The sequence below is a fragment of the Castor canadensis genome, chromosome 2 (assembly GCF_047511655.1).
Source record: "Castor canadensis chromosome 2, mCasCan1.hap1v2, whole genome shotgun sequence".
NCBI lineage: Eukaryota > Metazoa > Chordata > Mammalia > Rodentia > Castoridae > Castor > Castor canadensis.
Window position 1 is genome coordinate 189223493 of NC_133387.1, and position 22232 is coordinate 189245724.

The window sequence follows — 22232 nt, forward strand, 5'->3', positions numbered from 1 at the left end:
CTAATCTCCACAGATAAAATAATCTCTGACTTGGATGGCACTGCAGACACAGATGAGTGTATCAAGGACGATCACTCCTGCTTTCAACTCCTACTTGCTCTGTTGACAGTGTTGTGGGCTGGGCCCAGGACCTCAGCCAGTTTTGGGGTGAAATCACTGCTGCTAACAACCCACCATGCTTTCCAGTAATAATCCCTCATACACCATGTGCACAATAGCCTGTGACACTCTTACAAATTGATCTTGCAGAACCAGAAATAAACAATGAACCAAGATCAGGGGTGCCTCTCCCATAGCTGATTTCTTCAGAATGAGACTTAACTGAAATCATCTCACAGTCAACACAAGATTTAATCTACTGAGCCCATAATCCTAGGATTGCTGCAGAGTTAGTTTTAATCTGTGTTTTATATTGTCAAAGAGGATCTGGTTACATAAAACTGACACAGAGAAGGAAAAAAAAAAAAGTACAGTGAACAGGGTCCCCATACTAAGACCAAGAGGCATTTTCATTTACTTCAGACCACTAGGTAGGGACAATCTAACTAACTCATCTCAACCCTTGGCTAACTTTACATATTCCATTTTGTCCATGAAACAGAACTTGCATTCAGATGTTTATTTTAATTATTTGGTCAGAAGATGGACACTGACCTCTAAATAGCACCTAAACAACATCATAGTCCAGGCAGCTGCTGGTTTCCATAGTAGCCCAAGACCTTGAACCCAAAAATTAAGTTCAAGGGTTAACTGTATTACATTATAATTTGGTTAAAGTACAGCTTGTTTCTAAGTCCCAATGAAATGAAAATTATGTTAGAAATTACTCACTGGCTGCTTCCTGAGCTTAAATTAAATCTTCATTAGTTTTGGTCTCTGCTGATTCGTCGAAATAAATAAAGTCATTGAGAGACAATGCTAAGGTAATAATCTATCAGCTACTGACAAACTGTAGGAAATTGTACTGACAATTACCAGGAGGATGCAGGAGAGAGAGAGAAATCTAATATTTACTGAGTATCTACCACAAACTAAACACTATTTTTAGTGTCATACATGTTTAATTAGTCAATGAATATACTTGGCACAGGCTCTGACATACAGTTGATGGCTTACTTTTTGCTTTGGTGGTGGTGATAGTGGGGTTTGAACTCAGGGCTTTGGGCTTACAAGGCAGGTGCTCTACAGCTTTGAGCCACGCCTGTAGCCCAAATGATGCTTACTAAATGGTCATATTGTCATCACCATCATCCATCCAATCTGATTCTCAACAAGGCACTACAGAGTCAGTATTATCTCCTTTTTATAGATGAGGTTCAGAGAGGTTATGTAACCTCTCCAGTGTCCCCATAGTTAGGACATACCAGATCTGGTTTTAAAATCCAGTAAATGTGGTCCATATATTTACCAAGGCCTCTTGCTGTCTAATGCACTCTGCAGAACAGAGATGGCTGCATCTTCTGTCTAATATGGGCCAGATACCCATCCCCAGCAGTCAGCTGAACCATGTAATGCTGCAAGGTTTGCTCCCATTGCACAGCCAAAGTACTGCCTAAAGCAGACCAGGCAAAGGGCACTTCTGGAGTGAACCACTCTCATCTAAGGAAAAGGCACTAAGAATAACGGCTGAGATCTGAGTACTGGGATTATATATAAAGCTCCTAGCCAATTTTCCTATATCCACTATCACTATCAACTCAGTACACATTCCTGCTTAGAATCTTTCATTGGTTTCCCATTATCAAGAGAAGATCCTATCTCCTTTATCTGCATGTGCTAGCCCATCTGTTCTCCCTACTCCTCCATGCATCCCCAGTGCCTCAGCACATCCAAACCATGTGCAGTTCCTTAAAGATACCATGCTTTCTCACCACTGCACTTTCCTCTACCTGCTATCTCTTTTTAAGTCTCAACTCAAGCATACCTTTTCTTGAAACCTTTCCCTAACTCTCTTACCCAGCTCAGACTCCTAAAGGGTATCATGTATCACACAGTTGGATCAACAATAATTTGAGTGTAGGCACTATCTTAAGTTATGGGGCTATCAAGAGTCCCATGACTTTAAGAAGCTTGCAGGAAAGAAAGGGAAGAGAAGAGGAGCAGAGAAGCTTGAAGGCTGGTAGAGGCAAGTACTATAACAGGGTGCATGGGTGCTAAGAGAGCATTAACCAGCCCCAAGTCCAAGCTTTAGGGGGTTTCCTGAGGGAGGAAAGGAGACAAAGAAGACTGTGAACTCAAAAGAGCTAAGGTTTGAAATATGCTCTCTGCAGAGTCATAATAGTTCAGAATTATTTCATTCTTAGAGTAACAGGTGTTCAACAAATATTTGTTTGAGTCAGTGAATCATTTGTCGTATTTCATCTGGCCAAGACCTGAGCTGACTACAGAAGTTAATTGTGCAAGGACAGACAAGAACAAGCATTTTTCATTAGGTCAAGTTAATTTCTACTTAAGTAGCCGTAGCCTTCTCTTGGCTGTAAAATTAAATTGTCTCTGATGTGAAACTGATTAGAGGTTTCAAACAGCACTTTCCATGCACATTAATCACAAAAGAGGACTCCTTCACCACTCTTCTGAACACCTATCCTGTCCCAAGACTACCATAGATCCTTTAAACACATTTTCTCCAACGTTAACATGCCAGGAAGATGTCAGTGTATCTACTTTGCTGATTAGAAACTGACACTCAAAATAAAGGTAAAATAACTTGTTCAAGATCACCTAGATAGTGAACTATAAATACGGGCTTCATGTGTAACTCCCAAGCCAAAGTGCATCTCTGAGGTTTGGGGAGAGGTTTTTTTTTTTGTCTTTTCTTTTTTGGTGCTGGGATCGAACCCAGGGCCTCACACATGCTAGGCAAGCGCTGTACCACCGAGCTACATCCCAGCCCATCTCTGAGGTTTAAAGGACTTCACTAAACCTCTCAGGATGATGCACCTAAGTCTACACCACCACCTCCGCCACATCCACACTGGAGTGTGGTAATGATCTACACTAAGTGGCTGTCTACCTCTCAAAGGTAGACATCAGCAGATCAGTCAGCAGCAGGGCATCACTTGGGAACCTGTTGAGAAAGCACATACCCCATCCTTCCCTACCTCTACCAAGTCAGAACTTCTATTTCAACAGGATGTCTTAGTGATTCACATGCACATTTAATCCCACCTACTGTTCCCACATCTGGCTGCACAAAAAGTTAACAAAGAAAAGGCTGGGGATGTAGCTTGGTGGGAGAGCACTTGCCTAGCATGCATGAACCGTGGGTTAATCCCCAGCAACACACTCACACCCACCACCACCACCACCACCAACAACAAAGGAGACTTTCTGAAAACAGACATCACCCCAAATATACCAAATTCTCTCTGGGAGAAAGGTACGTTTTATTTTCCCAAGTATATGTTTCCTACGGAGCTTATTTGAATCTTCTCTTAGCTAAACATTCCAGTTCCCTTAACCAAGGGGCTCACATCCCTGGTGACCCTTAGAATCACCTGGAATGCTGTTTAAAAAATAACAGTTCTTGGGCTCTACCAGAGACCTGCTGGAATTTGTGGGGGCGAGGCCCAGGCATATCAATATCCCTCACGTGCTCTTGGATACATGCAGAGATGCATGGCAAGGTGAACCACTGTCTAAAATGACGTGGTTACAAGGATTACTGTCTTCTGGTCTAAATCTCTCTGAAACCTTGACACTTAGAACTCAACACAATATTCTGAGTGAAAGAGGATGTGAAGCTTCCTCATGCAATTTCTTTCTTTCTTTTCCTTCCTTCTTCCTCCTCTTTCTTTCTTTCCTGCCTTTCTACTTTGGCCACCAGATCATATTGTTGACTTATGCCAACAGTCATTCAAAACCCTAAGTATTATTATTATTATTATTTTTGCAGTAATGGGGCTTGACTCAGTCAGGGCTTACACTTTGAACCACTCCACCAGTCTTTTTTGTGATGGGTTTTTTTCAAGATAGGATCTAGTGAACTATTTACCCAGGCTGGCTTCGAACCATGATTCTGATCTCTTTCTCCTGAGTAGGCAGGATTACAGGTGCCTGGTTTTTAAGTATTACTTTTTAATTTTTTAACTTTTCATGTGAAATAATTTCAGGCTTACAAAAAGGTAACAGAATCAAGAGTTCCCCTATATCTGTTGCTCAGGTAACCAAACTATTTACGCCTTACATAACCACAGTACAATGGTCAAAACAGGAAACTTAACACTGACACAATCTAGAGACCTTATTCAAATTTTGGGTTTTTTAAATTGTTTTAACTGACACATAAAAACAAAAGTTGTTCACACTAATGGAGTACCCTGCTATGTTCAATACATGTATAAATAATGTTTAAACCAGGTAAAAAACACATTTCATCTCCTCAAACGCTTACCATTTCTTATGGCTTATTCAAATGTCACCAACTGTCCCACTGATGTCTTTTTTCAGTCCAGGATCCAATCCAAAATCTCACACTACATTTAGCTGTTGTGTCTCTTTAGTCTTCTCCAGTCTGGCTCAGTCTTTGTCTTTCCTGACCTTGACTTTTTGTTTTGGGAGGGGGGAAGAACAAGTCTGGGGTTTGAACGCAGGACCTTGGAATTGCTATGCAGGACCTTGACAATTTTTTGAAGACTATTGGCCAGTAATTTAGAGAATGCCTCGATATGGGTTTGTCTGAAGTTTTCTCATCATTATTCAGTTATGAATTTCTGTCAAGAACACTGTGCCCTTCCATGTGCTTCATCTCAAAAGCTACACAATGTCAATGCATCATGTCACTGGTGAGGTTAACTTTGACCACTTGGTTTAGGTAGCGTCTACCAGTTTCTTTACTGTAAAGCTAGTTTTTCTTTTGTAATTAATAAATATCTTATGGGAAGTTGCTTTGAAACTAAGAAAATATACTTTTTCTCATCATTACCTTACCCATCCACTTTAAATTTACTATCCCATTGGTTTTTCTTTCCAGCACCAATAATTACTATTGGGTTTCCCAAATGATGGTTTTTTTAAATTTTATCATTGATTCTGTATTTATCAATTGGGATTCTTACTGTAAGGACAAGCTCTTTCTTTTTCCTCAGTTATTTATTTATGTGAGTATGAGTCCATTGGTATTTTATTTTTATTTCTTTATTCTATTATCAATTATTATCATTATTTATCATGCTGCTCAAATTGTTCCAGGTTTGGCAGCCACTGCTCATTCCTGTATCCTTATCACATACCTAGGTCATTTTTTAAAATTATGAGTTAAAAAATGTAAGTGTTGGGCATAGTGGTATACACCTGTAATCCCAGCTACTCAGGAGGTAGAGGTAGGAGGATCACAGTTCAAGGCCAGCCTAGGCAAAAGGAAACTAAACTAAAAACAAACTAAGGCAAAAAGGGCTGGGGCATGGCTCAAGTGGTAGAGTGCTTGCCTTGAGTTCAAACCTCAATAAATATAAATTTACCATCTTAACTATTCTTCTCTTTTTTTTTTAAGGGACAGGGGTTTGTTTTGTTTTGTTTTTTGTTTTTTTGAGACAGTCTTGCTATGTAGCTCAGGTTGGTCTGGAACTCATGATCCTTGTGCCTCCACCTCCCAAGTGCTGGCAGCTCTGCACCACCGTGCCTGTCTAAACCATTTTAAAGTAAACAGTTCAGTAACGTTAAGTGCATTCACTTTGCTGTGCAATGAATCTACAGACCTTTTCCATTTTGCAGTGCTAACGCTGTACCTTCTAAACAACTCCACACTTCCCCCTCCTCCAGTTTGTGGCAACCACCATCCTACCTTATATCTCTACTAATTTGACTACTGTAGGTACTTCATGTAAGTCTTTTGCCTTTTTGCAACTGGTTTACTTCACCTAATATAATGTCCTTCAGTTTATCCACGTTGGAGCATGTGATACGATCTTCTGTTTTAAGTCTGAAGAGTGTGCTATTGTATGCATATAGCATCCATTCATTGAAGAACAACTGGGTTGCTTCCCCCTGTTGGTTACTGTGAGTAATACAGCTAGGACCACGAGGGTGTATCTGACATCCTGATTTCAAATCACCCCAAGCAGATCATCCAATTTGATCATTTTTTTCTAGCATTTCCTTTATCTCTTGACATCATACAATATTCCAGGCTCCTCATCTTATATTTTTCCTGCCTCAACTCTAGAATTAGCTATTTCTCAAAAGAAGTGTGGGTTGTTTTGTTTTTGAGACAGGGTCTCGATATGTAGCTCACTGGAGTCAAATTTGCAGTCCTCCTGCCTCACCTTCCCAAGTGCTAGTGTTAAGGCCCGAGCCACCATACCCGGTTTTCTGGTTCCTTTAACTGGAGGATAGTTTTGAGAATCCAAGATTTGGGTGTGACATATGTTCATTGTTACTGGGATTAAAAAAAATCTAGGTCCTCTCAATATATCAAGTAGGAAACATATGCATCACAGGTGCATCCTTTTCTTTACTTTTTTCTTATTTTTAGCTCCTTTCTCCAAAGGTGAGAAACCTGGTTTTTACTAGTTATACTGTATTTATTTATTTGCTCAATCCTAGAATACACATAGTTTCAGACTTACTAACCTATACTTTGTGAAAAATAAACTTACTAGCCAGGATGCATTATCTGTGTACAGTTCTTTTGTTTCTAGCTTTGTGGTATACAGTCAAAGCACTTTTTTTTTTGTCAGTACTATGATTTGAACTCAGGGTCTCGTCCTTGCTAGGCAAGAGCTCTACTACTTGAGTCATGCCCTGGCCCTGTCAAAGTACATTCTCAAATTACTTTGGTTAGTTCTTCTTTTTTACCACTTCTGTTGTGGTTGATAGTCATTTGTTCTACAGTTAGCCTTGTTTGATACTGTTTTGGGTTCCCACCACATTTTGACATATTCTGGAATAATTATATTTGGGGTAGTTGAAACAACATAGTTCTAAAAGTCAAAGCTATAAATAAAATTCAAAAAGTGTCATTCCTGTTATTCTTCCTATACCATTCCCTTTTCTCTATTCAATTGCACCCCATTCCTATCCACCTACCGTAGATAAATAATCTCATTTGTTTCCAGTTTACCCATGGAAAAAACAGGTTTTTCTTTCTTACGTGAAAAATATGGTATTTTTTTAAACGATATTCATTTTTCACTTCATTTCACTTAACATTCACTTACTGTATCCTAGAAATCACTTATAGAGATCTTCATTTGTTTTTACGGCCATACGGTACCCGCCGTTGTGCAGATATACTATACATAATGTATTCAACCACTCTCTTACATATGGGAATTTAGATTGTTTTTGCCATAACAAACAAGCTGCAATAAGTAACTTTGCACATACATATTTTCATGCTGACTGGTGTTGATCTCCAGGGTAGATTTTAAGAAGTGAGATTGCAGGGTCACAAGGCAAGTGAGTAATTAATTTCTTAAACATTGCCGAAATCCTTGCCATAAAGGTTGTTCCCATTAGTAATGCATGGGAGTACCTGTTTTCCCATAGCATTTCTGCCAATGTGTTAGGTAGGAAATCATACTTTAGTGGTGTTTTCACTTCCATTTCTTTAATTATAATAAGTTTGAACCTCTTTCTGAAGGTTTTGGAATCTGTGCTGTAGCTTCATCTTTGATATCAATATGAATGTTGTCTGTTACTGTCTTCCTCACATTTTTTATTAATGTTTTTGGTCCTTTGGCCCCCCCCATTTTAAGTACTCATTCATATAAGAATGTGAGCCCTTTGTTTGGATATCTGTGGCAGGTATTTTCCTGGTCATCAGTTGTCACTTTGTTTATGATGGGGTTTTCTTTTGGCAATGAAAAGGTTTTTATTCTTATTATAACAAAATTTATTATTTTATTGCCTCTGAATTTTGAGTCATAGTTAGAAAGCCTAACAAGAGACGAAAGAAAATTTTACCCATCTTTTTCTAGGTCTTGTCTGATTTCATTTTTGCATTTAAATCTTAGATCCATCTGGAGTTTATTCTGGTATATGGTGTGAAATACGGATCTGACTTACCTTGCTCCAAATGGCTAACCTCCATTCCAGCACCACTTATAAAAATGTAGTTTCTTTTTATTCCAGTGACTTGAGATGTCACTTTTATCGCATATGAAATTCCCATAAATTCTTGGGCTTATTCCTGAGCTTTCTATTCCATATTACTTGTCTGTGTTTATTCATGCACTAGCACCACAATGTGTTACACAAGTCTGTCTTTTATTTTGCTTGTTTGTTTTATGAATGATAGGGTCTTGATATGCAGCCCAGGCTGGCCTCAAATTCGCTAAGTAACCCAGATAGGCCCTGAACTCTTGCTCCTCCTGCTTCAGCTTTACCAGTGCTGAACAGTCTACATGGTATATTTTAATGTCTGGTAGGGCTACTCCTTCTCCCTCCCCTGCATATTTTCTTAGTGTTTTCTTGACTATTCTTGGCTATTTATTTCTCCATATGAACTTCAGTATCAACTTGTCTAATTTTCTCAAAATGATTGCTGGATTTTGATTGGGACTGTCTAAACTTAAAAATCAACGTAAGGGAAAACAGACATGCTTATGGTGTTGAATAAACTTATTCAAGAACAGGGGCCATTGTTCCATTTGTTCAAGTCTGTCTTGCAGAAGTTTTAAAGTTTGCACATTTCTTGTTAAGTTCATTTCTAAGTGTTAAATCCTCTCTGATGCAATTGCAAATGAGGTTTTCTTGCTGGGTATGATGGTGCATACCTGCAATCCTAGCACTCAGGAGACTGAAGCAGGAAGACTATGTGTTCAAGGCCAACCCGGTCTGCACAGGAGACCCTGTCTCAAAAACCACAAAGAGGTTTTCCTCTACCATTATGTTCTCCAACCGGTTACTGTTTGTGTACAGGCAGCCTACAGATTATGTTGATTTTCTATCTTGTTGCCTTACCTTCTAGTGTTTGAGTTTCTCACTAGTTCTCTATAGCTTCCAGTATTACTATCATATCATCTACAAAAAGAGTTTGCCTTGTTTACTAAGCCTGATGCCCTTAAACAATTTCTTTGGTTTAAATATATGGTCAAATGCCAGTGGCACTGTGTTGAATAACCGTGGAGGTACCGGGCATTCTTCCTGTTTCTAGAGATAGAGAAAATACTTGCAATGATGCCCAAATTAGTAAGTCACTGTTTTTGGTACTAAGGTATGTTTTTAAAATCATTTTAAGAAAGTACCTATCAAGCCCTATTTACTGAATGTTTTTATAAAGAGTGAATGTTGAATTTTGACAAAAGATTTCTTGGCACTTATAATTCTGTGATTGTTCCCTGGGACTTATTAATATAGTACAGGATTATTAATGAGTCTCCTAATAATGAACCTACTTTGTATTATCAGAACTCATTCCACCTAATAATAGTGAAATATACATACACACACACACACACACATACATACACACACACACATACATACACACACATACACACATACATACACACACACACACACACACACACACACACACACACGGACAGCAGCACTGGGGCATGAACTCAGAGCCTCATGCTTGGTATGCGAGTCCTCTACAGTGTGAACCACACCTCCAGCCCTTTGTGTTTTAGGTTATTTTTCACACAGGGTCTTGTGCTTTTAGCCTGGGCTGGCCTACCTATGCCTCCCATGAAGCTGGGATCATGTGCCACCATGCCCAGCTTGTTGAGATGGGGTCTTGCTAAATTTTTTGCCTAGGATGGCCTTGAACCACAATTCTCCTGATTTCTGCCTCCCAATAGCGGTATTACAGGCGTGAGCCACCATGCCGTGTCATAAATTATATTTTTAAAGCAGTATTGGTTTCTGTTGAGTAATAAACTATCAGAGCTTTATATCTTATACTTTTTCACAGATGTTTATTAATCTACAGCTTTCTTTTTTACACTAATATTTAGATATCAACATTATATTTATTTCATAAAAGCAACTGGGAACTTTCCCTTTATTTACAATGCTCTGAAATAATTTATAGGGCATTGGGATATGTGAAAGTTTAACAGAACTGCTCTATGAATCATCTTAGCCCAGGACTTTTCTTAAAGAAATAATTTCTTAGTAAGGTTCTCTATTTTTTCTACAGAAATTGGTCTATTTAAACTTTATATCTCTACCAATTGTGGTAACTGGTATTTCCCTGGGAAATTATCCATTTCATCAGTTTTTAAGTGTGTTCACATAGAGGCCTGCAAAGTCTTTTGTAATTTTTTTCCTGTTTCAATGGCTATCTTCCCATTTTCATTTCTAATTTTGTATGTTTGTACTTTCTCCCTTTTTCTTCTTGATCATGTTAGCTAATGGTTTGTCTATTTGGGTAATTTTTCCAAAAAACTTAAAAACAAGGCAATTCCAAGAATTATTGTTTTTTGGGGTAAGACCCTCTAAAACTGATGCCTAGAACCAACACGGTATTTTAAGTGTAAAACCAAATACTCAAGCTTCCTCATTCAAAATAGTTCACATTCTTCTCTTTTCTGCTTTTTCTTTGTTTATTTTGTCATCACCTCACATGGTTGACTCACACTGAAGTAATTTTTAACACATTCTGCTGTTAAACCACAACTCTATCTTTGTACTTATAAAACTGGTTTCCTTTATCTACATCTACCTTTAATAAATGTCAACTTCTTAGATTTAGTCTATAAGATCTTGTCATTCCAGCCACTCATTGACTCAAACCAACATTTCTTGTGTCCCTACAATCGGCCAGGCATTGTACACAGGCCAGAGCTTCTAGACACACAAGGAAATATGTGTCAAAGCCATTACTGCTGCGCTGGAAAATGCCACCAATGCAGGAAAGGAGGAACAGGATGGGAGATAAGGAGTCAGGAAGAGTCAAGAAGAAAGGGGATGTTTGCCAACAGGACAAAGGAAGGGGCAGAGGAGACAAGAGCCATAAAGGCATCAGGCATCATAGAGGAGCAGTCACTTAATGAGCCAGTGTGTGGCAGAGGTGCTGGGGGCAGGTGATGATGATGGAGAAATGGGTGAGCACAGATCTCCCAGCACTTACAGACTTTAGGCTTACAGACCTTCAACAGGAAAGTGTGGAGTGCTGAAACAGGAGAGTGAAACTGTTGAGCCTGCATCCTAGAAAGGACGTCCTGGACACAGGGATGGAAGGGGAGCACACAGCTTGGGAGAAACCAACGAGGAGGTAAAGCAGTAATTAAAGTGGAGGAAGATGGGAGACTAAACAGAAGCAGTAGCAGTCAGAAAAGGACAAATGCCAAAAACAAGTCAGAGGTAACTAATAGAATACAGGCAGTGACAAAAAGGTCATCCGAAAAGTCACACCTGAGTGATTGGGCTGACTGGTGGTGCTTTAAGTGAGATGGAGATTGCATGGAGAGCCAGGGCTGGGGACAAGCAGATAGTTCAGTTTTGATCAAGAGTCCAAATTATTTGTAGGACACCAGGGTAGACATGTTCCACAGACAGTTGGCAAAAAATAGTCCCAAGCACAAGAGCTGTGGTGGGCAGAAGATACATTTGGAAGTATCTACGTGTAAGTTTGCAAGTCAGATACTAACTGTGCAAATGAGGCAACTGCCCTCTACTGAGCACTTACTACATGCCAGGAATTTGCTGAGCCCTTGACCTCATATTTTCACATTCCCCACACCTCACACTGATCCCATGAGGGACTATATTCCTATTTTACAGACATGAAAACCAACATGCCCACTTATCAGCCATAGGGTAAGAATTTGTACTCAGTGCTCACTCCAACTCCTGGGCTCCACAATCTCACCCAAAGCTTACCCCAATGTAAGGTAAACTGTAAGAAATTGTGCAGCAAGAGAAGGAAAGGGAAGTGGGGCACTTAAGGGAAAGAGAGGAACTCAAATGCACTGAGTGCCAAGTCTTGTCCACCATTGAAGGAAGCAGTGGTTCTTTACACTATCTCCTTTAATCATCACTCCCAATCATTAAAAATCACTAGTCTGAGACCCATTTCTCATATGGGAAAATTTACTCAAGGTCATAGTGCTGATAAGTGCTCAAACAGGGATCTGAATCCACTCCCTGTTACTCCCAAGAATTTACTATTTCTACCATAACAAAGAAAGTTTGGATTTATCAACATTAAAAGGACAAGTAAAATAAAATGAGCAACAATAAATTTAGTCTAGCATGTTTTAGACAGAAGACGAATCGGAAGAGAGTAATATGTGAGGATCCAGAGAGAAGAGAATTTTAAAGCAGGCGGGCAATAAGGTCAAATGCTGCAGAAAAATCAGGCGAAATCTGGGTGTGGTGCACACACTTGTAATCCCAGTACTCAGAAGGCAAAGGCAGGAGGATCAAGAGTTAAAGGCCAGCCTGGGCTACATAGCAAGACCTTGTCTCAAAAAGAAGAAAAAGATAGGACGAAGGTAAAAGGAGGTTGAATATGGCAATGTACTTTGTGTATGAAGACAGAACAATGAAACCTATTGAAATTGTTCTAAGAAGGGGGAGAGGATGAAGGAGAATGATGGAGGGAGTGAATCTACATGCAAATGCCACAATGAATCACCCCTGCACAACTATTATATGCTAATAAGAAAAAAGAAAACTCAGGCTGAGGACTGGAAAGGCATTTGATATAAGAATAACAGGCCCTGGTGACCTTTCAGAGAACAGATACTGCAAAGCAGCAGGGCTCAATCCAGATGGCAGTGAACAGAGAAGCAGCCAGGGGAGGAGTCAGAGTGGGAGCTGGAGAGGAAGGTGGGATGGGGAGGGAAGGTTTTTTAGGTTTTAGGTTTTTGTACGCTGATGTGAGGGGGTCAGTGAGGAAGAAACACATGAAAAGAGCAAAATTGTGTGGCAAGGTTTCACAGGAGAAGAGAAGGCACTTTCGCTGCTCAGGACAGCAGCTTGCTGGGAATGTGGCGGTGGGAAGAGAAAGCTGGAGCCCAGGCCCACTTGGTCATGATCTGATCAAGCTGATCTGCTGAGAGAGAAAGGGACAGCAAGAGTGAAGGGACTAGGAAAGGGACTGAGGTCTGGAGCAGATCCTTCGGGAAGCCAGAGAAAACAGTGACACTGATGATGCCCTAGCAGCACCAGGCACCCAACTAGGGCTGGGAATCATGATGGTGTACTGAGTCAGTCAGCAAGGTCATGTGATTTACTCAGCAGGCCTGGGTCATGAGTGGAGGAAATTAAGAACGGGCTCTTCTAGAGCTGGGAGTGGTCAGAGTGGGCATAGTCACTGGGCAAAGGGAGTATGGGTGATGGTGAAAATGTACTTCAAGCGACTGGGCATGCAGTCTGAGCCAGGGAGAAGAAATCAGAAGAGCAGATAAGCTGAGCGCATAGAAAGGAAAGAATTTGATGGAATGAAAAAAAAAGAAGTGTAATGGGAAAGTAGAGTGTGAAAATTAGGATTTTGAGCACAGTGAGAGTTTCGGAGTTTAAAATTTCAGGGGTGGGCAATACCATCGTCAAAGTTCCGGCTGTGGCCTCGGAATGTGCCCTTGTTTAAGCAACATGGAAGGGAACAGTGGGGATGGTTTGGGGATTGGGAGGCTAGACCATCAGCATCGTGGATCCTTATGTCCTTGATGGACAGTGGTAGACATTAAGGTGCAGACGTTACTTAGTGCTCTGTCCAGGTTTATGTCACTTAAAAAAACTGATGAGCTTGTCTCCAATTAAATCATTAATTTTAGAGGGGAAAAAAAGGTTTGGAAGGGGCTGGCAGAGTGGCTGAACTGGTAGAGCGCCTACCTAGCAAGCACGAGGCCCTGAGTTCAAACCCCAACACCTCCCCCCAAAAGAAAGAAAGAGAGAGAGAGAGGGAGGGAGGATGAGAGGGAGGATGGAAGAAAGAAAGGGTTTGGCATGTCATTACTAGGTCTCATACTGTCGTGGATCTGTTAAATGACATTTAGTTGAGTGATCAGAGCTTCACAATTATGGGAGACAATTCTCCCTAGATGAAGGGCTTTACTGCCCTTCTGTAGGTCTTACCCCTCTCTGATAGTCCAATCCGGGGAGCAGACATCTAAACTGAAAGTCTGTCTCCCAGTGGTCTCAAGATAGCTACTTCTCACCCAGGGTGCTGACAAGACCTGCTTCTTGCTGCAAATGCCTGCTGCTGGCTCTGAAAAACCTGACTCAAAGGACAAAGTACACACATCACCCACTTCTCCCACAAAGATGCTTATCTTAGAAGAGCCTGGGTGAGGAGTGGCTCTCTGCAGTTTGGTTTTAATGATAGATTAGAACTTATTTGCAGCAGAGGGGAAAAAATGTGTTTTTTTTTTCAAAAGTCTATTACTGTGCAGGTGCTGGACTAATAGTTTTTTGTTTGTTCTCCTTCTTTTGCCTTATAATTTTTTTAAAATTGTAACATGTAAAAACCAGATATTTTATATAGGGAAAGCAGATCTTCTCTGGGTAGGACCAGGGTCAGGGTTCAGGCCCTAGCTTATTCACCCTCTTTTTTTCTCTACCTCTAAACCTCCCACCAACCCTACAACCTTCTCCCCATGACCTTGCATCTAAGGCAGCTTAACAGCAAGAAGGCATTAAAAACAAAAAACCCACATAATACACACCAGAAAAACCTATCATTCTATAAGTCTATTATTCAGTAAAGAAAGATGCAACAGGTTCAGCAAAATGAAAATATCTAGAACATGAAGACTACCTTGAACATGCCCAGCCTGTTTCCAACAACAGCTGGAGAGGCACAGTGGGACCGTGACCAATTCTGGCCAGGCCTGTGACAGTAGCATAGGTAACACTCTCAGGGTAACTGCCTGGCTCACATACACTCCCTGTCTAGAGAGAGCTGCCTCTCTGTATACAGTGGTGGGGCTACATCCCTCCTCCACCACTAGACCTGTAGATGGTTCATCTGTCTAAGCTGGTGGGTCCAGACCAGCCAGTCCCTGGAATGCTTTGAACTGGCATTTAGGAAGTGAATCAGTCCCTCCCCTGTCTCCTCCCCACCCCCTCAAAGCTGGAAGGTAGAAAACTTAGATGCTGCCATCAGCTGCCACTCAAGAGCGTGTAGAAGGAATAAAAAAAGATAGAAAAAAGTGGAGGGAAGGGGAGACATCCTGCCAGTGTTTGAGTTCTTGCTTTCCACTGTGTCCCAGATTCTGCTGTGCCCCTACCTGCCCTTTCTGTGGTTTAGATTTTCAGATTTTCCTTGGATTCCATGAATCAGTAAACTCCACTTCCTCTCTCTTCTAGTTCAAGTTGGGTTCTGGACACTTGCAACCAAATTTTTAAAAAAGCAAGACAGTTAATACATACTATGCTGGTGACCATGTAGCACTAATCTCAGTTCAAGTTTGATCTCTAACTCATTCTGGGGAAGCTGGAAGGATGCCAGTATGCTGCAGAATTCTAGAACCACCGAGGGCCTTATTATAATGCTCTGAGTCAGGGGTCAGGGGTTAGGGGAAGGAAGAAGTAGATGCAGCAATGATCTAAGCTGTCTGAGGAATTTGGCTTGATGAGACTGGAACCCCGTTATCAGACCTGGTCTCTATCAGCGTCTTCCAAGACACTCCACATAACCCTACAACTGGTGTTAAAACTCTTCCAGTCTAGACAATTTTGTCCACGTTCTTCATTTGAGTAGGAAATGTTGACCTTGCAAGGTTTCTTGCTGCCAAATGTAGCTTTCCTTCTGTTTTTCTTTGCTCCAAAACTCAAGGTCAAAGAGAATTCCTACAGCGGACTTGTTTGGTTAGAGTTGCAAAAGCACTGAGTGGGTTTCACCAGGGAAGTCTGTGTTCCCAGGGTAGGAGCATCCAAGAAGTCGCTCATGGCTCCCTGCTGGCAAACAAGAAAGGCAGCAAGTTTTTTGTGGTCCAGGAGGAGACATGAATGGCACAAGAAGGAAATTAGTTTTACTGTGAAACCAGATACCTGTTTGGAATTCTGAGACCCTCCAGCAGCAGAAGGTGAACAGATGGGGGCACGAAGTTGCTGGGAAACCAGGACCGGAAGTTTGGAAACCTTAAGTTATGACTGGCCTAAATTCTGCCAGTAAAAAAGCACAATATTATATTTCTTTTCTAGTAACTCTTTCAAGCCTTTACTGAACCAGGAAAAGCTCTTTGTTCATCATACTTGGTGGCTACTTAGGTAAAAATTACATTCACAAGAAAAAATATCACCAAATGTCTTCTTTATCTTATAGACAGGGCTCTTCATATTAGTATTTAGTCCTGTGATCAAAGGATAATTTATCAGAAAGATATCATTCCCTAACCTTATTTTTAATTTTCCATTAGTTGCGTTTCCTAAATAGTCTCTGTTCCTTCATAAGTACATGTTACAAGGTAAGTGTTCAATTAACGCATGAGAATGAATGAATGAATGAATGAGGCTATCACTCTATAGTGTATGGTGTCCCTTATCCTAGAAACAGGATGGAGCTAATCCCATCCTCCTACTACCTCTAGCTACAGAAGGTTATGTCTATGACCATTTCTCCTACGCCTGTAGGGACTGGCTTAGGAGATAACAAACACAGAAATGCATTCAGGAGAGTGTCAGTTTGGGCCTTTGATCTGTACAACCAGGCCCACTGTGGCAAATGAAGCATTTTTAGTGCTCCCCAGACCCTCTAAGCTGCCTGGGGAGCGACATCTAGAAAACAATGTCCTACCACTCTCCACACGCCTGTCCAACCCATCACTCAGCACAAGGAACACAAAGTGCCTGATAGCTTGCAGCCAGGGAGCATCTGCTGAGCTGGCATTGGCTCCTGTGGGAACAAAGCCAGTGAGCCTGGGTGGGAAGAGGAGAAATCAGTCTGGATAGAAAAAAAAGAAGGCAGAGAGGTGTGGTACTTTGTTACATTAAAGACTTAACAGGCCTTTAACTTCTACAGCAAAGCACAGAGAAATTCACTGTGGAAGCATCTAGAGGGCTCTGTGGCCCAATGGTGCCTTCCTTCCTATGGAAGGAACTCATGAAGCACTCAGAAGGGATGCTCGATACAGCTAGTCCACCTGCCAATCCTCTTCCTCACTCGATGTCCCCTTACTGGGATGAGGCCAGACAAAGGGTTTTCCTCTATTTTTCAGAGACTATAAAGTAGATAAATTTTTAAAAATTGACACACGGTCTCAATTTGGCTCAGGATGGTCTCAAACTTGTGAGCTCAAGCAACTGTCCTGCATCAAGCTTCTGAGTAGCAGGGACGACAAGCATGCACCACTGCACCTGAGAAGCAAATGAATCTTAATGTGAAATCTCAATTTCTACTTTTCTACTAGAAGAAAAACTATAGGGAAAATCTGCCAGATCATGTGTTCAAAAGGTTAAGTCTCAGCCAACCAACTTCCTGTCCACCAGCTTTTGCACAAATCAATCCTACAAGGTTCAGCCACTCTGGCATTCATACCACAGCTAGGTAGACGTTCACTCTTCCCCAAAACAGATTTTTTTTCTATCACCACAATTTTCCCTGGTATGATACTCTAAACCATGTACTTTATCTCCATTGGCCTCTGAGCTCGATTAGGGCACAGACTCTGTTATTTGACTTCTATTTTCAGGGCCTGGCACAGTGCCTGATAAACACAGTAATTCAGAGAATGTCTGAGTGAGTGACTGCATGAAGGAAAAAAAAAAATCTGGCTACAGTGGGCAAGAAGGTTGGTGAATGTTTAGTGCTTTTCATGAGATTACTAACAAGAGGTATCTCTATGATCGCCCACAAACAATTTATTATGACATTTATGACAGCATACCATTATGTTCTTTTCAGTATGCCCCATGTCTCCCTGTAAATTTCTTGGAAGCAGGAACTGAGTGTCTTTCACTTCGTTTGTCCACCCCTTCACCCAATTAATAAATGACTGAGTACCTAAATGAATGAGTGCTTACTGGCAAAACCATATTACAATCTCAGGTCTATCCAAATCTTCCAAAGCAAACAAAAGTTTTTTTAAAGGAAGTTCAGTCATCAGAAAAACACCGGCAGGAATTAGAGTTGGCACATTAACAAAGGACAATGTTCATATAACAACTCTCAATACCAAGTGGCAGAGAAAACAAATAGCTTTGAGGCAGATGCAGAATGGGGAAAGTGTAAACTATAGAAAGCCCATAACAAACCAGGCACTGGTGGCTCACATCTATAATCCTAGCTACTCAGGAGGCAGAGATGAGGAGGATCGCAGTTCGAAGCCAGCCCAGGCAAACAGTTTGTGAGACCCTATCTCAAAAATACCCTACACAAAAAGGAGCTGGTGGAGTGATTCAGGGGATAGAGTGTTTGTCTAGCAAGCATAAGGCCCTAAGTTCAAACCCCAGTACCGCCAAAAAAATTTGAAAAAGCCCATAACAGAGGAGATGAAAAGATGACAGCCAGGGTGGGTTACAGAATGCCAGTAGCCAAAATTTATGGATAATTCCCAGAAAAAAATCGACTGTCAATAAAAGGGCTGCACTGACATCAATGACATGGATCAATCTTGTGAGTTATTTGCTGGGCATGAGGGCACCAGAGTTCCATGTGGAATATGTGGTAGAAGAAAATTCTGTCGTGCACAGTTATGCATCGTGGCATATGGATTAGAACACAGGCCAACAGAGGGGACAGGCACACTTTGCTTCAGAGCACAGGTTTCTCTCTGCTGCAGAGTTCTCTTATAATTAACCAATTAGGGCCATAGCTCTGTTTCCTGTGGCAGTTTTCTCTGCCATAGAGAATGAGGTCACAGCCCTAACCACACAGAACTATAAAAGCATCTGGGTGATGAAGGATAGTTTCAGATATACTTGGATCATTCCCAGGAGGTGCCTGGATACATGTGTGGTATTCTTAGCTGCAGTAGCAAGAGTTTCTCAGAGGAATTAAAGCATATCCTGACACTGGCTTTTAAGTCCCTATTTACATCCTTATCACATGCTTCTAACAAGAGATTGAATATTACTAGATCTATTAAGCAACCTTGAAGCCTGGAATAGGTCAAGCAGAGCCCTATCTGAAGTAACCAGTCATACCATTATTCAGTAGCACTAAATGTGATACTGTACATGAAAAGAACTACTTAAAAATTTATTATGTATGTGAAAGAATTATTTAAATTGTAAGGGGCCATTCATGCTGAATAAACTATTGCTTTTATTATTACAATGATGTCAGTTTTTCAGAATTATCAAAAGTACTAGCCAGGAGCCAGTGGCTCACACCTGTAATCTTATCTACTCAGGTGACAGAGATCAGAAGGATTCAAAGCCAGCACAGGCAAATAGTTCAAGAGACCCTATCTTGAAAATACCAACACAAAAACAGGGCTAGTAGAGTGGCTCAAGTGGTAGAGCACCTGCCTAACTAGCGTGAGGCCTGTGTTCAAACTCCAGTACCACCAAGAGAAAAAAAAGTGCTTATTGGCTTTCAGAGTTCAAATCTACTAACAGAAGGGAAAAGATGTACACTAGTGCAGCAAGGGGCTGGAAGAAAGTTTATGGAATGAGTAGAAAAAACAAATATCAGAGAAGAAACATTACTGCATTATTCTACAGATGAGTTAATTATAAAATTGTACATCTGTTGTTTTTAGGAAGACTCCATTACCACTACAAAAAACTCCCACACTCCTCTTTTCCCTTGTTTTGCAAGAATTAGAGGCTAGGGGATATTTATGGAAGCACCAAGGCATGAAAAAGATAGCTAGGTCTCTTGTTTACATGGCTCTTCAGCTGAAAGATTTAGAAGTGAAAACCAGCAGAAAGCAAAGCCTAGGACTGGTTCTTGAGGGTTTTCTCCTCCTAATCAGACACTGGGACCTTCGTTTAAATAAAAAGGGGGAGAGGCCAAAGAGTTTATGCCACAATTGGTGGATGAGTTAGACTTATGCAGCTAAGGACTAGGGGTGGCCCAAAAGCAGAGAGTGAGAAAAGAAGAACCAGGAATACTGCAAGCTCTCAAAGAGGTAGACTTCCTGGCCCTCAGTGTGTAGCTCTTTGTTAACAATCCCCTAACAAGTGTTCAGACAAAAATGGTGCAAAGATGAGGAGTCCTGCAGTGCAGGCAGGATGCAAGCTCTGCCCTTCAATGGAGATTGTGACACCCCTCAGCCAAAGGAAAATTCCAACGCAGTTGGTTAGGCTGGGACAGCATCTCTGCAGTTCTCCTCTCTGTGTCAGGAACAAGGCTGGGACATAGGGGCCAGAACTGGGGAAGGTTCTAAGGCAGGTCACGCTGCAGGACTTCTTAATTAGAAACAGGAATCAAGGAAAGAGTCTGTAGTGCAGCTGTAAAAGAAAATCTTATACACAGATTCATGAGAATGGCTACACCTGGGGAGGGGGGGTGGGGGACAAAGGCACTTCCATCTTGCTCTCAGTGTTCATGTTTAAGAAGAGAATGGGGTTGAGGGTGTAGCTCAGTGGTATATCATCTGCTAGGAAAGGCATGTGTGAGGCCATGGGTTTAATTCCTAGCACCCAAAAAAATGTTGTTTGACTACAAACTTGTTTAAAAAAAACAACAACCACCTTAAGGGCTGGGGGCTTAGCTCAGTGGTACAGCAGTTGCCAGTATCCCCAAGGTCCTAGTTCAATACCCAGCACAGCAACAAAACAACAACAAAAACCCTTACATTTAGGAAACAGACATAAATACAGGGAAGAAAGGGAGAGGTGGAAAGAAAAGGAGAGAGGGGAAAGGAAGATGCAACTGACTGGGTAGGTCTCCCTGGATGCTGGGGAAAAGGCAACCCAATGGAGTGAGGAAAAGCAGCCAGGGAAAACAGAGGGGAGATTATGGCAAGGGGAAGGGTCTCAAGGCAGAATTGCCTGGGTCAGAGAAGCAAATGGAAGAGGTAACAGAACCGTGAGAAAACCTGTTAGGAGAAAACGACCTTGCGTCAACCCTGTCAGATGGAGGTCCCCATGGACCTTCCATCCTGGCTCCCACGCCGGCTCAGCAAACGCTGGCCCCCTCTCTCCAGGTAGCTCCTCTCTGCACATCCACCGCCCGGGATTCAGGAGGGGATTCGCACGTGGAGAGGGCTTGGTGTGGACCACCCCCGTTTGCTGCCCTCCCAAACTTTCTACCAATGCTTCGCCACCCCACCCTCCTTGCCTCCGCTGCTTAGCTCCAGAAATAGAATGAGTACTTCTGCCTTCTGTTCCGGGCCTCCCCGAGGATTCCCGGGGGAGAATCCGGGGGCGCGAGCAAACCACCGCTCTTGGAAGCGGTGCCTTCTGAATCTGCGGTCCCGACCTCTGGGCTCAGGTAAGCCACCGAGGAAGGTCATCGCTCAGCGTAGCCGGGGGCCGGCGGCCCTTTTGATTTCTGCAGGTTCACGGGTTTGCACCGCGCCCCCACGCCCTTAGGCCCCTGGGGTGGGGCGGGCGATTTGCTCCGGGGTCCCCCGAGAGGATGGGGACCGAAAAGGACCCCATTCGGGGGAGGGGCACCGGGGAGTGTGAGGGACGGGACCGTTACCTCATTGAAGCCCTCCTGCAGGACGTCCAGTAAGTTCCCGCGGGTCAGGCAGGCTAGCATTGTTCCTGCGGCGCTCCCCGGGCGGGGGCGCAGCCGGGCGGCCGCCGCCGCCTCCTCCCTCTGCACACAAAGGCTCTCGGCTCAGCTCTTGGGGACCTCTCCCGAGTCCCGCATGCCACTTACTGGAAACCTAGACCCGAGCCAAACTAGCGGCTTGCACTGGGCATGCTCGCGCGGGGGCCTCTGCCTGAGCGGCCCGCGCCGTAGTGGTTCCCATAGAAACAGCTGGGCGCGCGCAGGATGCAGGGCGCTGGCGGGAGGCCCGGCAGGCTTGCGTGCCGGAGAGCCCGCGGCGCGAAGGCGGACCAGCAGGAGGCTCGGCGTGTGCGCGCCCTGCACGGGAGCGCGCGCGCGCGCACACACACGCACCCGGCCTGTAGGCGGGCGTGCCAGTATGTGCACGCGCGGCGTGCATTAACACATGCATGCACACGCACATTTGCGGTCGCGCCAGCGTGTGCACGTGTATGCAGTTACACACCAGACCCGCAGGCGGGCATGCCCGTATGTGCGTGCATTCACACATGCATGCACACATCATTTGACACACAAACGGTTGTGCCAGAGTATACATGTTGTAGTCTCTCTCTCTCTCTCTCTCTCTCACAGAGTTGATTTAAGGCAGCAAGTGGGTAGGAAAGGGAATGAATCATAGGATTTTTTTTTCCTCCAGACTAAATGAAAACAGCAACCTTTTTCCACATGGGGCCTGGAGAGTGAGGTTAGGCTAAAGAAG

At 42.6% G+C, this 22232-nt stretch overlaps 1 protein-coding gene across 1 annotated transcript in view; it reads right to left on the bottom strand.

Annotated features, from left to right (window-relative positions):
• Dixdc1 (DIX domain containing 1) overlaps positions 1-21756 on the bottom strand; it is a 63153-nt gene extending 41397 nt beyond the window's left edge. Inside the window, 1 exon segment of the mRNA XM_074066733.1 lies at positions 21437-21756. Coding sequence (XP_073922834.1) covers positions 21437-21496 — 60 coding nt within the window. The 5' untranslated portion in view covers positions 21497-21756.
• Between the last annotated feature and the right edge of the window lie 476 nt (positions 21757-22232).